Raw genomic sequence first — 19,207 nt, forward strand, 5'->3', positions numbered from 1 at the left:
AGCCTCCATCGATCAGCCGAGCTAGCTCCCTACCGATCAGTGCATGAAGATTCCTGGCGCGCACCCTCGACCGCCCTGTCGGCACCCAAACTAATATGTCTGACTCCTTTCGAGATGGAATAGGTAGGGCCAGAAACCTCTCTGCCAACTGCTCACCAAAGGCCTTCCGGATCAACCCTCACTCCATCTACCCTCCTCAGGGACAAGCATGTCACTGACCTTATATCCAGCTAACCTAGCCGTGTCCACCATGGCCGGCAATCGACAGATTGGTATCTCGGTCACCCAGCTATCCTCCAGGACATCGATAGATCGCCTATCGCCAATGGCCCATCTGATTGCTGGGAACACCAGCAGCACTTTGGCGCAGATCTCCCTCCAAATAGGTAAACAGTGGCGTCTAACCCAAACATTTGTCGCCGCTGAAAGAGCCCCATACCTAGCTTCAGCAGAGAGAACCACGTGTGTCAGGTTTCAGCAAAAACTTGGCTGCATGTCTCACCACGAGGGCCTCCTGCCTCGCCGCCAATGACAACACCCCCAATCCGCCATACTGGCCAACTGACATAATACCTCCCAAGCTATCAAATGAATGCCACATCTGTTGCAATGCCTCCCCCAAATGAAGTTTCTGAAAAGCTGCTAGAGAATTCTCAGCGGCACCACTTGAAGGATGGAGTTGGATAGCAGATAGATCAGGATCGAATTGAGTACTGACCACACCAAGGTGGTCCTGCTCATCATGAAAAGGGTATGCATCTGCCACCCCTCAAACCTATGTCTGATGCTGAGCTCAAGGAAGGAGCAATCCCGAAGACGTTGGCCCGAATTAATATAGACTATGGGGTCTCTTATTTGCCGTTGTAGGCACGTTATTTGACAGTTTTCTTTTGTACATCCAATTATTATGCAGCCTAACTAGTTAGCTACTGCCTGAATTAGTATTAAATTAATGAAGTTTAGAATCCTGTCTCCAAAGTTTAGTTTAGCATGGGCCGTAGCCGGATTTTCATCTTTGCCTATACCAAGATCGGGCTAATAAGAGTCTACATTATCTGAATCAATGTAGAGAAATATGTTCGCCATAAAAATATTGGTCAAGATTTCTTAATGAGTCATTTTTTTATTTTTAATTCACTGCTTAGTTACTAGATATTCGAATTAAATCTTAAGATGATGATTAATGTTCGATTTGCTATATTTGTCGAGATCTCAGAATCCAATGAAATATCATCCCCTTCCCAAGACTTCCGTCATCTCCGAGCAATGGAGTAATGGAATCATGGAAAGCACTGCGGTGACAACTTCCAACGTCGTCACCGTCCTCGTCTTAGGACTAGATTATTTCCTCTTATTATTCCTATTATTTCAACAGCCGATGGGCCAGCCCACTGGAGCACTACATGGATCATCATATGAATAAACCAGCCCATAAAAAAGACACAACCTACGTTTTACTTGTATCATTCATGCCGCTGTAACAACCCAGGACCTCACCCAAATGGTTAGTCAGAAGGTATTATTTTGAATTTCTTGATCTTATATAAGTACCGAAGATCTACCTAGTAAGTAACTGATGTAGGATTAAACACACGCCCGTACAAGTCCTCATATACTCTCCCGTTTAAATTCTAACATCCTCGTCAGATTAAGAATTTAAATCCATCCAAATCTAATCACAAGCACCACAATTAGCCCGTGGTTAGTCCCAATGGATTCGTGCTGCAGTATCCCTTAATTTACATAAATTATAAACCGAATTCATTCTGATACCATTTTAACAACTCAGAACCTCACCCAAAAAAGTTAAAGGTATTATTTAGATTTTTTTTGATCATGTATAAGTATCTAAAATCTACCTAGCAGATAACCGATATAAAACTAAACACACGCTCACACGAGTCCTCACCGTTCCAAACTGTTCCAACCATTTCTCGACCTGATATCAAGAATATAGGAAAGAGATTTTAGAATCTCTAAGCATACCTTTAAACGGGTTTGAATCAGGGGTCACCTCACAAAGCAATACAGTTACCAACTCACCTATGACTTCCTGGTTTCAATGGCCTCATCTCAATTCTTACCATCATAAAATGCTTCTTGGCCTTCTCTGCCATTTGGCAAGGGGCCTGCTCTAGTACCCTCTATGTTTAAGCAGAAGCTCGATGACTCACCGATAAAGGGTCATCTGATACCTGGAAGACTCTTTGCAGAAACTTTGTGCAATTGGAAGAGCCTGACCGACTTGGTTCTAATTTCTTAGATTTTTTCCATCATTTCCGAGAGCGATATTAACAAACTCATGCAACCATTTCTCAAATTTCGGCTGCGAACTGGTGCATTGTGAACATTAACTACTATTTAGACGACTACGCCACTGATAATGAGATTATGCAACAAAAATTACAGACACCGCAATTGGTAGGGTAGATACAGACGTGCACAAGCTGGGGTAACTATCACTCATCTTAGCAAGAATCTGATCATGGAAACCACAGCTAAAGTAACAAATGATCATGATTGTACACTCATTTAAACAGAATTTCCAGGAGAGGGATCTACCGCACTTAATGGGTCGGTCCCAAGCTGTCGTCATGACTCAGGACAGGGATCTACTCCACTTGATGGGTCCCAACCTGGTGGTTTGATGTTAGGCCAATCTCCACGACACCCTAACCTGATGTACAGACTCTTCTTTCCTGCAAGACATGAAAATCACAGCTTTTAAAATTGAGCCAAACTAGACTGTGGCAGAACTTGAGAATACTATTTAATTTGGCATATTCACTCCATGGAAAAAATACTGCATTATTATCATCCAGAAATAAGAGATGGAACATTAAGTCCCATGTATTATTCTATTCTTAGATTTCTAGAAAGGTAAAGCTTTCCATATGACTGATGTCAACAAACTATTCGTATGCTTCACTTGTAAGGAAGCAATGTCTTTCATCACAATAATTACTTCTTAAATCCATGTTAAGGTAATTTTGTTGTATTGAAGTGACATTGAAGCTACATCTACCATCTTCATACTGGCAGGACACAAATAGATATCAAATTAGTGGTGTTAGGAAGCTTGGGTAGAACTAAGATATTGTCATGGTTATCCATGACTTCACTATGGAGCTGGAGAGAACATAGAAGTTGTTCCCAAGCAATTGCACATTCCCTAAAATTGGTCATTGTAAGAAAAGGGAGCAACTGGAATATGCAAGTACAGAATGACAAAATAGACAACATTAAATACCTGTAAGCTGCTTGTCTGGTAAGATTAGTTGTTTTAATGCACTCAAGCACCCCTGAGCAACATCTCTAGCATGCTTTAAGTCCCAACCACCAAGCTTCACAACTACTTCAGCATTTGTATAAGCTAGACTTCCATCTTTTATGTGCCTTCGAGCCTCCTCCTTTGCAGAAGCTTCATCTGCATCAGCAAAATATTCTCTATCATCAAACTAGCATCTTGGGACTCTTCTTGATATGATAATAACCAGTTATTTCAGATAATTAGCAACCCTGCACTTCATTTCACACAACTCCGGAAAAAGAAAGATTATGAGTCAAGGTTTATAGCGGCAGTACCCTATCGGTAATGGAATGGTACCATACAAACACACAATATGCTTCCATTTGCCGGTACAGCAAAAATCTGGGTGCTGTACATGTCAGTGTGGTACCGACATTGGGCATACCGGCACCAATACCTTACTGGTACGATTTAGTACAGTTGGTATGGACCGGTGTACACTAGTACCTAAATCCTTGTTATGAGTACTCACTAAGAAGAACCTTACAACTAATTGTACATAAGAAACAGGCTGGTATGAGTACCGGTTGTTAGCAGTGCATTACAAGAATGTAATAAGGTGGAGATGAACTGAACTTTTTTTAGTTGCTGGACAAAGCAGCAAAGCAAGGGCAATCAGTAAGTTCTCCATATGCGTAGAAGCACATCAGCTGCCATCCTTGAATTGCTTGGTAAAATAGCCATGGTAACAAAATAATTTTATACTGTCAGGTACATTGAGCTTGATTTTATAACACTGCTTATCGTGTAAGATATTTTCAAATTTGTTAATCAAATGCCAGCATGCCACCTTAAGTTTATGCACCGATGTAATAAGTATAAATTGTAATAAGTATAAGTGGAACCTAATTTAAAATTAGAGCAGTTGCAAAAGTAATAATAGAAAGAGAACACTACACACTAGGGTGCTGTTGGGAACAGCCGGCCCAATCCTGCTGGATTTGGGGGACTGGGAACAACCAAATCAGGCCCAGCCCAAATCAACCTGGCCCCCAAGCCCATATCCCGCAGGAAGAAAAAGGAAAAAAAGGAACTCTGCTGGCCTTTTTACTTTTCGTCACGATGCTCTGGCCTCTCCCTCTCCCTCATCATCACTGACCTCTCATCTTCTCCCTTGCCCCTCACCCCTAACCCCACCTCTCTCTCTCTGCGTGTTTGGGGGCCATCCTACAATATATTCCAGTCAGAGTACCCAAACAGTCAATTTGGTAGAGTATTTAATGGCTCACACCCCATCCCTGGTGAAGACTCACACTATCAGTCATGATCTACACAATAAAATTGACTAAAATCCAAAATCACATAATTTTGGAGCATCCAATCAACCTATGCATCAATCAGGTGCAAAAATGGACCGCTTTAATGGAAGATATAGTGTATTACTATAATCTAAGCATCAAAGCCTATTGAAATCCAATCCCTACATGTTCTAATATGTACAGGTCAATGACTTATGGAGTGGATTTTCAATTTATATGCCCTACCATATATTCTTAACATGATTGGCACATCTAATTTTGCACCCACTTAATACATTAGATACTCCAAAACACATGATATTTGATTTATGGACACTTTTGCTGGTGTAGGTTTGATCAATGGTGTTGATCTTTGATTTACACAGCCCATCATTGATTTTTCTTTAATTGCTAAATCATTTACCAAAGATATAAAGTTTAGTGCATAGTCCAACTCTAGTACGAAATGTTCACCAGCTAGATCATGACCATTACTAACAGCAACATTATATAAGGCTCTTTCCATGGTTTCACCCACTATTCAAATAGATGGTTGTTAGAATTATGTCTGTGACCAGTCGAGATCAGTAGGTAAAGATGGCTGCCTTACCCGGAGCTTCAGATTTGGACAGCCATACAGTGAATCCAGCATAAAGATGCCGCCACTTATCAGGTCTCCTAGCAGCCCCATGCAGCCCTCCCAATGTTGCAACCACAGCACGGACATGACTGTAACATAAATAAGCTCTTAGAGATGTTTTGCTCTATCAATCGAACCAAAAGTGGAGAACAAAAATAAAGCTATACAGCATACCTACTAAGACCCTCTAATACAGCACCTTCTGCTTCAGAAACAGAATCTGCTCCTTCTGAAACGACCCCTGGAAGTTATCACAGTATGTTAATGCACTGCAAAATAAGAATAAAAAGTAACTGAGCTTATAAGCAGTATAGAGCAATTCTAATGATAACTTATGGAACATGCAAAGGAATATGAGTTGTCACGATCTAAGTAGTTGGTTGACGTCAAAAATAAACTACTATAATTGAAGTCGGCTAGGCAACAGACTGTTTACCATCAAAGATTATCGCAAGACCGATCCCAGCACTAACAGGAATCAGGGAGTAGAAAAAACTTATCATGTTCCCACCCACTTGCAAGAAAAAAAGTTATACCTAGTTGTTGGCATGCTTAAGCATGTAAAATTTGAATACATTTTTATGTTTAAAATTTGGATATAATCTTAAACTATGACAAAGGAGTGAAATAGTGAAAGAAAATAAGGACATGCAGAAAAGCTTTTTCTTTTTTAAGATGTAACAAGATTACACCATGCTTCTAAATCGAAACTGATAGCTGTGCATGTTCATTTTACACAAGGCATCATCAGACTTTAGTGATATTGGTGGTTGCTGATATAAAGTAAAAAAGCAATGATAATTCCAGATAAACATGTATAAGAAAATGGCACAGCAAGAACTGATATGGATTTTTTTTTTTTTTCATAGAACAGGTAAAAGGAAACACATAATGAAATGCTTAAGTTACAGAAAAAGAGGTTACCCGGAAGAAAACAAAAATGTTAGTACAGAATCAGATAGTCCTGTCCACCTTATTTCCTTGTCCATGTACAACAGTTCTGTTAACTATAATTAATACACTTAACCACAAGCTTTATTCTTGACTCCAACTTTATACCCAAAAAGGGTTAGTTCCTCCATCAATGCAAGCCTTTTCAAATCCTCTACATCATTCACTAACTCTTACAGGGAAATGTAAATTTATTTGTAATATATATTGTTTATTCCTTGGATAAGAAATTTAGCGCAATCACTAAAATATTCAGCTGGAAGTGACATAAAAAGAGCCACTCTCAATCCAAATTAATTCAAAGGCTACTATCTTGATTAATCTAGCTGCGCTTCAGAATGCCAATACCTTCATGTCCATCACATTACTAAACAATCAAAAACTGGTGCCCAAGGGGTTAAAGCAAATCGTTAGGTATTATTATTCGAGAACATTGGCCTGAGAATTAGAACTTGGCCTGCCCTGGAGGGATAATATAATGCAACTGTAGAACAACTCGGCAAGCTAAAAATTTCTCACAAAGTTTGAGACTCACAATCTTCTTTTGTGATCCAATAACAAGATGAAGATGTAACGAAGTAACCAAAAAAGTTGTTGCTTGGGACATTGATGAAACGGAGTTTGAGGAGGGGAGGATTGTATAAAGATTCTGTGAGTGCTTTGCTGGGGTTTACTTCGTAAGTCATAATACTTCCTATACAATTGGAACGAAAACTAATTCCAGGTAAGTCAACTTCTAAGCATGTCAAACCAAAAATTCAATTGTTAAAATAAGAGTATCAGATGTCTCATAGTTTAACATCAAACCATAAATTAGAATACATTTTTACCATAAGATCTGGACTTTCAATCGCTTAAATGACAACTCTCCAGTTCATGTCCAATGAGTATTAAACTATTACTGATATTGGCATAGGTACAAGGTATCATGGTTCAAAAACTACCATTACATCCACAAAAAGAGCTGAAATACTTCCTTAGTGAAAACTGTGTTCAATCTATCAGATAATAAGAAAAATAAACATCATCACCTGCTGACTAAATTAACTCACGTGTCTCACAAAAAATGCCCAAATAAGACAGCATTGTTAATGTTTCATTACTTGTTACAGAATGGCCTGCTGTGACAAATGGTCTAGAGATTGCCTTAGAAATTGTATATTTTATGACCACTCAATGAATAGCTAAAAAGCCACAAAAATATTATGGTGTAGTCCTTGGGTATTATTATTGTTGTAGATAATGATCAACAGTGTGGGCTTACGTTTTGATGGCCAATCATGTATTTAATTTGTCTGATTGCCGCAACAAATCAAATGTTAGTCAGCAAGTACAGAACAATCAATTTATTTACAAGGATGAGGATGCTGTGTAGTTTGATGCACATGACTAATCAAGACAGGAAAATTAGATGGATATCCATGATATCACAAACTGATTTTCTTGACACGTGATGCATGTGACAGGTCCAAGGATAGAAAATTTGATGCATGACTATTATCAAAGAGGAGAAAGAACTCCATCGTTGGTTGTGATTTCAAAACTAGATTGTGGCACATTGGTGCATGTGACAGAGAGGAAGAGAATGAATACACTGGATATAAGGTAACAAATATACTCCCAATTTTTCTTGATACTGACTCTCTCTCTCTCTATGGCCAAGATTATCATTTATCTCTTGAAGAAAGAGTGTATTTGTAAAACCAATTCACACCACCTACCGTTAAATTTCAGAAAAGAAACTCTAGATTTTGAGTGAACATTGTCCATCTACCGCATAAAGCCTCAAAAGTTAATGAAACACAGTGTTCACAGAAACCCAACACATAACTACAATATAAATGTGTATTATATGTATATGTATATGTCTGTGTGTATATATATATGTGTGTGTGTGTATATATATATATGTATATATGTGTGTGTATATATATATACATAAGTAAATATGTAAGATGTAGGTATGCAGATGGCATTAATGCTCCCAAAAAAATAACTGATATAGAAATGTATGAAGGGCCAATTAATTTAAAACTAACATCATTCAGCACATTATACATATCCTAAATTAAAGACAGATCAAAATAAATCATCCGTCTTTAGAATTGTTAATTTACCGTCTAGCTGATGCATAGATGGTAAGTTTGCAAAGCATTTGAAGTTTGTTTCTGTGCAATCTACAAGTTGTAGACCCTGGCAAATGGACAAATCATGGATTTGAATTGGATATCATCCAAATTTCAACTACAAAAAGGAATAACACAATTGATTATGCTCTATGGATTCAGAGTGTCCATGGAGAGCACTATGTGAAATTTGAGTTTGGGGGCCACAAAAAATACGTTCTGATGTATATTTTGTTCAGAGGAACTTATTATCCTAAAACAAATTCATCATGCAGCACATAGGTGTTCTGAAGTAGTAGCTCCTTAAATGAGGAATTTCATCAATCAAATGATTAGGAGAAGTTGTCCTCTTCAAACTCACTGTCATATCACAAATGAGAACAGCACGTGAGTCACCTGCCCCCACATTGCTTATCTCCATCGATATATTTCCTTTTGGATGCCCATCGAACCCACTCCTCCTCTCATTTCCCTCCTCCACCTATGACCCAAGCCTACCGAACAAACGAGAGACAACATGTAAACAAAGAAAATAGGCAACTCCAGGCATGATGTACAGGAATCTAACCTAAGCATAAGGGGAAGAAAAAGAATGGAAAGAAACAAAACTAGAGCTCCACCATCAAATTTGGAATATGAAATCAGCCCCCAAAACTTCCACAACAAAACAACTAAAACCTAGCTCTTTTTTTTTTAGGGGGGAGGAGGAGGAGGGGGGGCGGCATTTTTCGAGTTGTGCCATCTACTTGCGGGTCCACTTCTTGACAAGATTCTTGTTTGGTAGGCGTTCAAGATAACTCAAATACAGGAAAGGACATAAGAGAGATGGAATAGGTTCAAGATTTGACTCCATGAAGTTTTAGTTTGGGTAATGCTCCCAAGGAATCTAAAGTTAGGAAAGCCTATTAACGGGTATTGCATTAATACCTTGATGACACATGAGTGATGCCTGAGCATGAACCATTCTTTTTTTAAAAAACATAAAACGAAACCTAAATATAAACACAATATATTTCACTAACTCGGGCATAATTCTATGCCAACTTCTATTCCAATCCAAGGTCAAGTTCTTGATATAAAACCCTGTTGTCTATCCAGGTATGTTTTTTTCTTCAAATCTTTTACTGCTCTACAACCACTAATTGTGACCACCTTGCCTCATGGAGGCTGTCTTTGGCCTATGTTGCACATGTCTAAACTATTTCTTCACTGACTAGAAGAAATAGTAAGAGAGAAGGAGTAGTGCATTAACCAACAATCAAAATCTAATTTGATAATGGTTCCTTAAGCAAATATGGTGAAGGCCAGTAGTTATCCTACTTCAGAAGTCTCTTCCCAGGACAACCTTATGTTTCCTCTCCAGAATGCTTTTGAAAATGGCAAACCATCTCAATCCCAAGTTATGTGCTACATTACATGTAATACTATACCAAATAGCTCAAAAGGTATCAATAACCAAGCTTAGAGCAAACTGGATAACCTACACCTAGCAAGGTATGTGAGGTAACCTTAGGAGGATTCTTGTGGTCATGAGCAAAGTGAGACCCTTTTGTCCACAAGTCTAGTAGCACTGTTCTATGTTTTTTGCCTTTATGAAGAATCCTATTTGGTTTTTGCTCGCTGCAAACAAGCCTTTAGTTGGTTCGCAACTAATTTTGGTTGCTCAGGTGCTTTACACTCCTTAGGGTTAGCCTTAGGCTTTGAGCCCCTAATATCTCCATCATATGCAACGAGAGCAAAAAATTGTAGCCTCGCTAGCTAAGACAAATTCTTCCAACTTAAGGCAGTAAAATAAGTATGATAAGTTTTTGATATTTGCGTTATGCATCAACATTAACTTCATCATCTTCCAAAAGTTAGGAAAGCTCTGCACTACCATAGTTCACTGAAAATCAGACTATGGGTTTCCTGCTTCCTTTAAATAATGAATTATCTTACCCATCTTGTACAAATGATCATGGTGACTTTGGGTGCTAGCACGTAGATCTCAAAGATATGGCATTGGAGAAAGATGGAAAATACATGCCTTACAAAAATTCACCTTCACCACCATCCACACATTGCATATGATTTCATAAACCTCAAGTGTCTTCATCAAATCATTTCTACATAGAGTGTTGGTTTGCTTAAACTCATTTTGAACATTCGCTTATTCTTTTCTTTTTGAGAGAGATTTTCCCAGTACTCATACAGAAATTTACTCCTGCACCCGTTTTTGCCTCTGGTAACAAAGGCTGCAACATCATTAATTTGTTCCTTCTAAGATCTCTTCACAACAATAAGTACAATCCTTTCAAGCTTATTGAAAGGAAAGAATCTATAGGAATGAAATGATATGCACAAGGAACATGGATAAACAAGTTGGTTGTACATATTATTCATCATTATGCTATGATTTCACCAATAATGAAAACACATAGATTTGCTGGATTTTATACAAGTAATCTAAAATGGCCCTCGATAGACAAAGCCATCCACAACTTTGAACAAGTAAACAAACGTAAAACTCAGAAGGCATTTCTCCTTTCTCAAACAAACACAGCACATGGAGAAAGACTCAATAGGTCCCAATAGATCCTCAAAAATAGTATGAGTTCTTCAAAGAGCATAGCATACAATACAAACTACCCAGGATGAGACCACACCACATAACCAACCCATGTCCCTATTCCACTCCATCTTTGGACCAATCCAGATTGGACCACACCTAATGGGCAATCCAAATTCTACAACCCACATGTCCGTACCTTGCTTGTCCACTTGTCACTAATGCTACAACTAGGATGCATGCACATGCCATATAGCAATAGTGCAAAAATATGTGCAAATATTCACTGCATTAACATACAACAACATCCGGCCTAACATCAAATACTATAATACATTAAGGATGCACATCCATGTAACGGAATCATACCTAGTAAGTCAAAAACCAGCATTATTCTTAAGAATCTACAATATAAGCTTATGTTTCTCAACTGTCTCTTAATGTAAATTCTCTATTATAAACTGAGTTTTGCTTGCTAATTTTGCCTGGCTTGTTTAGTATGAAGACCTAGGTTTAGTCAAGCACGTAGCACAGGTCAAGATGGTTTCTCTAGTTTTTTTTTTGGTAAAAACGGCCAATCATATAGCTCTAACGTGAGTACAATGGTTTCTCTCAAGGTCCGCCGTACCGGTACCGGTCGGCGTACCGATGGCAGTCCGGACTGGTACGTACCGGTTTCGTACCGGCCCCGTACTGGTTCGCACCGGCCCATACTGGTTCTCCAATGATAAGCTACCGGTACCGGATTCCACGCTGATCCGGTACCGGTCCCAGACCGGACCGGTACGGCAGACCATGGTTTCTCTAGTTTCTGAAGCATTCTAAACAGGAAATGTTGATTGTTCTTGGGAAATGATGCTATTGAGGATGCGACCAGACTGGCAAGCTACCATCTTTGGAGTTTGGACATGGATAGGATAGATGTTGATCATGAAGGATGTCTTACACTCTTCCAAGATGTGAAAGAATCCAATATCTGTTTGGATTCTCGTAGAGGACTTATAAAGTCAAGTTTACGAGGGAGTAGGTATGGGGTTTCTATTAGCTTCATACCCAGACTATTAAAATAAGGCACAAGAGGTTTATTATCCCATGTGTAGTAAGCAGTAACCTTAATGAATATTGCGTGTAATTGGTAAGGTACGTATTATTTTTTTCTTAAAGGCAAGTAGCACATTACTTGAAATTATCAACTCTTATATTTGTGGCTCGCAGAATGTAAGGGCCCATGGTGGGTCCAACTATTGTCTTCAGTGATCATCACTCATGTTCTGGTCATGTTTACCAACTTGCCAATAAGTCTAAGGCACTGAATTTTCTCAATTGGATGGAACGGTCCATTTATCTTTAATGATGTGACTCGTAACCTTCCTTTGATGTGATCATTCTTAAGCCTATACCGCCTAGTTCTACAACATGTCTACCTTATTCTTTCTATCTATGCTAAACTCATTTTATGGCCTAGGTTGTATTCATCATCAGTCAAGTTACCAACCATTAAACTCAAAACGTACATTGATATATTGAGAAGTACAACATAATGCCTCAACTTTTTTGTGCCTCTCACCAGTTGAACAAATGTCAAATACTCATTAGCAGTAAGTTAAAACATTTAGTATATGCTAGTTAAATTTAGATCTTTAAGTTTGTAACTTCTTTATACTTCACAGTTTTTTTTACTTTAAATAGCTTTCTGGTTTAAGAACTTTCTAAACAAAAATTCATCAGCAACATGAAAGCAAAGATGAGTGACACTCAATTCAAGGGATAATTAATCAACATGGGAAAGCTCACATGAATCAATGGATTTCTTAGCATATCTCTCCAGCAACTCACTTGTATAAAGTGGAGTATATCTGCAAAATCATATTAAGTTATCAATAAAAGATTTATCTCAAGGACCATTTGAACATATAACAAACTTTGTTTTAAGTTTTGATCCATAATCTTTGCTTTTAAAAGGTACAACTCAATAATAGTAGATGCATTTATATAGCTATAATTACAGAAGTCACCATGAAATATTACAATGTTCAGGATGAATCCTAAAATTGCAGAAAAGACTCAGTTTTTCAAGTGAGCACTTAAAAAGGTATACATTGACTAAAGGATAAAACTTCTGCTTCTTATGCAAAGGCCCAAGATCAAATTGTGGATCCATTTACTATAGCACAGAACTAAGAGAGTATGTTCCAACCTGAGCATGATTAGTTTATGTCAAACTTACATCTTTGTTCTTCATACATACTATTATATGTAGCCATGCATTATTCCAATAGCAAACAATCCACATCAGTCTCAGTTTATACAATGAAATTTTTCATGCTACATTTTGAAGGACTTAGAGGGCAATCTGGTCATTTTCTTTAAGTCCTTTGAGTAAGTTTTGGTTTGAAGAAGTGAAAGTACATGCACAGAATTACCACCATCTATCAATGCTCATCCGTTCTTTATCATACCTATTTGTTCTCCCTACAGCCTGAAAACCCAAACAGGATGTCCATGTCCATGGAGTATTAGTTTCAAAATTCAGTGACAGCCATACTTATGTCAGAAAAAGAAAAAGAAAAGAAAAAATCTACAGGAAAACCATTAGAAATAAACAAAACAAGGTATTTGCATGCCGAATGAGATATCATAAGAAATTTAGCCAAATAATTAGGGAAAAGAGAACTCTCTAAGATGTCAACGAAATCTAATAAAATAAGTTCCACCAGCATTGACACTTTTAATTAGATAGTCCAAGATTAATTGGATTGCATGAAGATATTTACTTGTACTGATAACGTAAAGCAACTACGGTATGAAGGTATCAACAACGTAGCCATGCACTACTTACTGACCAGAATGGATTAATGCACTTAAGCAAAAAATTCAATACAAAGTAGATGCCATCTAATGAGTAATTACCACAAACATACCATCAAAAGGACATGCATTCACAAGATCAGAGTGATCAAGTCAATATATGTTGCCAAATTAAACTGAATGCTAAAATAAAATTTCAGGAAATCGCGTACCCAATACCAGTAGCAAGTTCTTTAGCAACTTCCTGATTTATCTCTGTGGAATCTCCAATGATATATATGGATGTTCCTTTCAGTAATTGCAGAATTCCTGATGTAAGAGAGTCCCAGGATTCCTTGATATCAGGCCATTTCAATTCTGTGTCATACTTTTTCAGATTGACTACCAGTTGGTCCTCGTCTATGTACCTGTTAAAAAACCAAGAGGGAAGACAAGTCCCATTAAGGCTGAATCTGCATTTGATGAGCTAATCCATAGCACTTAAATGTGCATCTAACATCTTTCTTGGAATACCAAGCATACTAACCATACAGTTTCAGAAGGCCTTATCTTGTCAAACAGACGATTAGTTTCCATTAGATTTATAAGAGACCCAGAAGCTTTAACTCTTATTAATAACGAAGTCTCATCTACATCCACAAAAATATCACTGGAACTCTGAATATCTAAAGCTCCAATATCTAGCCTCAATTCCACCTCTGCAACACTATCTAAAAACTGCAGAATATCACATCTATTCAGTGAGTTAGTCTGCATAGAATGACAAAACAATTTCTTCTTGGAGACACTAAAACTAGATGCATAGGTTTGAAATTTAATAGCTATATCTAGATTAGCCTGGTTAGGTAACAGCATGGACCTATAGTACTCTACCACATGAAATGCCCACTTAAGAAAGCCAATGCCCAAAATATTAGAGACAATTTCCCTACAAATTATCTAGTGCCAAAAATTTGGCTTCTTAGAAATAGTATTAAAATACTGAAATACCTACAAAACAGTCATAAACTAATCACAATATAACATAGAATATTCACAAAATCATATATAGTATTCACAAAGTCATTGTATTCTGCAAGGTAAATCACACATAATACTCATATAGTCACACTTAAACTGTTAGACTACCCTCCAAATCATCAAGAATTTCTTCAATTATTCACAAAATAGTCATTGGCTGAGTCACCAATTAAACATCTTCAAACAATCACAACATTCAAAGAACATTAGACAATCTGTCAATTTAATGGCTGTATCCAAACAATTCACAACTCAAACACTATACATGAATTAAATAATTTGTTTTAGTTGTTGTTTTGATGATTATTTTTCTAATTGCCCCTCCATCCTTGTCTTTCCATGCACGGATGTAAAGTTTTAGCAAATTTCACAGATTTCCAATTTTAAACCCTAATCAATTATTCCCCATCCATACAGAAAAAGAAAAAATTAAGCAAAATCCTCTTCCATACGACTACGGAAAACCCAATCATACTTCTCACGAACATATTATAAGAACTAGCGATTTCTCGCTTCAAGACTATATCAGGATGGAACAAATGAACAGATTGAAATGAGAAAGATAAAATTTTAACAGAGTTATCTTCAATATAACAATATCAATATCCTAATCATTCTTCTTGCAGAAGCAAAAAAAAAAAGGATTTCCGAACACTTTAGAACTAACTATATAGGGATTCAAATAGGAAACATTAAGTTTTCGGATACCACATTGTTACTTCTTTGGAATAATAGCAAACTGCTATTCGAAATAATAACTATCAAAACCCTAATCATTCTTCTTGGCTGTAGATATTTCGCCAGAAGAAACAAAAGAAGGATTTGACGTAGGGAAAAAATAAAGGTTCAAAATTTTTGGCGTACCTTATATTTTTCTCACTCGCAATTTCAATTTCATCTTCTTCGTTATAGCAGATAAGAACTATTAAAACCATCATCGCTATTCTTGCAAACAAATCAGAACTTCAGAACCAAAAAACAAGGTATTCACATAGGGGTAAAAAAAATTTCGGTCCTCACAGTTTCTCATTTACAATTTCGACAAAATTCTTCCCGATACAACAACTAATCATTCTTATCGCAAACAAATCAGAAAAACTACAGATTTCTCTCGTAAAGACTAGTTTCAGAGCCTAAAAAAGGGAATAAACCACCTCATAGTTTCCTGTCCCAACTGGAGCCGCGGAGAGATGATTGCTCGAAACCGATTCGACTCTCTTCAAGGAGCCGTTGCCATTGGAGAGGAGAAGAGGCGTTAAAGATGGGAGCTTTCTGCGCTTAAAGAAGAACCGAGGGCTGCGGAGGGGGAGTTCTTCGAGAGAGGTCCTTAGGGTTTTGCTAGGGTCTAGCGGAGATAAAGAGAGGGCAGAGATGAGAGAAGCAGCGGCCATGGGAAAGCGAGGGAGAGGATAAGAAGCCGTCATGTTATTATGATGACGATGGTCTCCAGGTGCATTTGTAAAGGCCACTAACGGGCCGGGAAGGCCCAACTGAACCAGGCCGAGGATGGCATTGCGGTAGGGAAGCTCGTGGGCTAGACTGAAGGTCCAATTTACTCAGCCTGTTGTTCCTCGACTCATCATGGGCCAGGCCATGGATAATGAGGGCATGTAGCTACTGAATGGAAGATGATCGATTAAAGATATGCCCTCATTCTTTGCCCTGGAGAAGAAAAAAAATGTCCTCATGGGGGAAAGGTTTAGGAACAGGCGATATTAACATTCCCTCATGCTTGATTAGACCATGCAATCATTGGGGTTTAAACTATCGAGTATCCGGTATTAGATTATTTTAGACTTCGACAGAGTATATCATGTAAGATATCTAAGTGGTCTTGTTCTTTGAGCTTGAGCAAAACCATAAGCAGATCTATATAAAGAAATATATTTCCTTCAACAACTTTTAGATTGGAAAAATATAAACTAGTTTCGTCAATATATGAGTACGATAATAAATAATAGCGCTAATGTGATAATGTGCCGGCACCGTCTCCTTGCTCGATGACCATTGAGTCAAGGAAACATCGGCCTTCGTCATTTTACGAGATAATAAAAAGACATGTCTTGAAATTGAGACCAGCAATAGCATAAACATTTAAAATGTCAATGTATGAGAACTATCAAATGAAACAATCATTTACAATTTCAGCCAATTCTTATAATCATGCAAGAAGTCTGTCCCTTGCTAGTGTAACTTTGAAAAGAACATTAGATGATATATCATGCAGGTTGTGGATGCAGCATAACAGCACGAAATAGTTGAAGGTGGAGTGGACTTTTGAATGATTTGGGCTGGGCAAGGGTTTGGTGGTATATATAATTTAGCATGTAACTCAAGTTAAGTAAATGCATCTTGTTGAATAAAAAAATGACTGGCTTTAAGTTTATTTCCTTCATCATGAAGACTCATCCAAGCATACACTTGGGGAGTTAGTTGAAGACATATGCATCTCAGCTTAATTATATCTCCACAAGCTAATCCCTCAAGCTAATGAGGTGAAAGGGGTGTGAAGAGGAATGCGAGGATGGTGTGAAAATTCAGCAGGTTTATTGTTGCTTCTAAATATTCTAAATTTCTAAGCACGGCGGGCAGATTGACAAATTTCTCTTTCATTTTTTAAGCTAAACCATTTATGTTGTTGCATAAAGTTTGATCGAGGCTATGTCTCTCTAGGGATTAAGTTTTATCCTCTTGTAGGCTCTATAACTGGGTCATTGTTTTACCATCTGAAGCAGTCTTCAATCTTTGTTTTTTCTTTAAAAAAAGCAGTAAAATTTAGTTATATATCATTTGCACATGAGAAATATCTCTTTCATGTTTGAAGCCAGACCATTTATGCTGCTGTATAAAGTTCAATAGAGGTTATGTCCTTCCAGGGAGTAAGTTTTATTGACTTGTAGACTCTATAATTGGGTCCTTGTTTTATCATCCCAGGCAATATTCATTTTTTTTTTAAGTAGTAATGTTTGTCTACATATTATTTGCACACTTGGGCTTCTATTAATAAACTGGTAATGGTCAATCAATGCCCCCATCCTTATTGAAGTTTTTTGTACAAGCAAACACATTAACCACAAGCAAAAGCCTAAAGCAGCATTAACATCCATGACCCAAAGCATTATATACTTCTAGATGAAAAGGTGACTATTAATTGGAAATACCATCAAGGTTGATGTTATCCTCGTGAATTGGAAATACAACATAATAGATAACTCAAATTTCCTAGTTCGCAATATCAATTAGCTTTAAACAATCTTAATAAATATATTAAGTAATTTTGTTTTCCTTTTCCTTCTCCCTCTCTCTGTATCGCCGAGAAAACGCACGAAGAGACCATTTCATACCACCTTTATAACGGATCGCGATATTATCCCCCCAGTGGATATCTTATCCCGGGTTACCACCGGGAAGGAAAACCCCAGAGTGGTCACGTCACCATCCGATCCGCATGTGAACTATCCGTAGAGTTCCCATTCTCCCATGAAACAAGATGGTAAAAATAACTCTTTATTTAATCAATCCAAATAAATAAATAAATAAATAAATAAGAAAATAAATGAAATGGGACAGGTCCTTGAATACCGGGCGGACAAAGGACGACTGGCTCGGTCGGGTCGCCATCAGAGGATGCGAAGCCCGAGCTGCCCGGGCTGCCCGGGGATGGGATAGGACGGACCCTTCCCGCTGCCCGCGGGCACCTCCCAATCATAAAGCAATGGAGTGCGAAATCATTTATTTTTTCTTTATTTTTCCTTCCTCGGCTTTCGGGATTTTTTTTTCCTCGGGCGAATGAGGCCTGCCAGGGTTGACCGGGCACTCCGATCCCTTCCTCTCTTTCTAGGGCAGGTAGGAAGGGACGTCACGTGGTGGTGACACGTCGAAGAGTGGCAGGGAATGGACGGCTGGTGATTCCCGGGGCGGTGTTCCTTTTTTTGTGGCGATGGCGGAGGGGAGGAGCAGGATATTACCGTTTGGGCTCCCGCGTGATTCTCGCATAATTGGACTTGGGAGGGACGAGCATAGAAGCCACTTTTGGAATGTAGAGGAATCGATGTGTTTGGGAAACAGGAAACAGTGGAAAGCGCAAGGGAAACCACCTTCTATTTAGGGATAAATTTGCTCACCACATGCATAAACAACATGCTAACATTATATTTGAGAAAGACTCTTCGACAGTTGTTAGTTGATTATCTCATTTACAATTTTTATAGGTTAATTCTTATCCTTTGATACAGGATTATTGGATAACTCTGCTAACATATAAAGCAACACACATTTATAGAGAAGCTAATAATACTGCAAACTACGTGACAATGTTATGTGGTTAATTACACTGAAATTATACTGGGGACTGGTGTGGTGGATATTTCTTTTAAATTTTTTGATATTTATTTTCTGCTTGCACAAAACGGAAATAGTAAAAACTAATTTATTAAAAAAAAAAAGCTACACCGTCATGAGATATATATATGTTGATTTTTAGTTTAGACCGTCACTTGTCGCACCATCGAACATTAACATGTGTCTTAAGATGTGTTGGGTAGGGATGCATATTGAATATCTTGA

General features: G+C 37.9%; 1 protein-coding gene across 1 annotated transcript; it reads right to left on the reverse strand.

The window, feature by feature from the left end:
• Positions 1 to 2,311: 2,311 nt before the first annotated feature.
• LOC103714597 (probable inactive shikimate kinase like 2, chloroplastic) lies at positions 2,312 to 16,062 on the reverse strand. The gene is made up of 8 exons (XM_017844613.3): positions 15,796 to 16,062; positions 14,148 to 14,338; positions 13,834 to 14,028; positions 12,608 to 12,669; positions 5,363 to 5,429; positions 5,159 to 5,277; positions 3,251 to 3,427; positions 2,312 to 2,699 (listed from the first exon to the last, which is right to left on the reverse strand). Exons 1-8 carry the CDS (start codon positions 16,030 to 16,032, stop codon positions 2,593 to 2,595), a joined length of 1,155 nt encoding a protein of 384 aa, XP_017700102.2. The 5' UTR covers positions 16,033 to 16,062; the 3' UTR covers positions 2,312 to 2,592.
• Between the last annotated feature and the right edge of the window lie 3,145 nt (positions 16,063 to 19,207).

The sequence above is a fragment of the Phoenix dactylifera genome, chromosome 2 (genome assembly GCF_009389715.1).
Source record: "Phoenix dactylifera cultivar Barhee BC4 chromosome 2, palm_55x_up_171113_PBpolish2nd_filt_p, whole genome shotgun sequence".
NCBI classification, from domain to species: domain Eukaryota; kingdom Viridiplantae; phylum Streptophyta; class Magnoliopsida; order Arecales; family Arecaceae; genus Phoenix; species Phoenix dactylifera.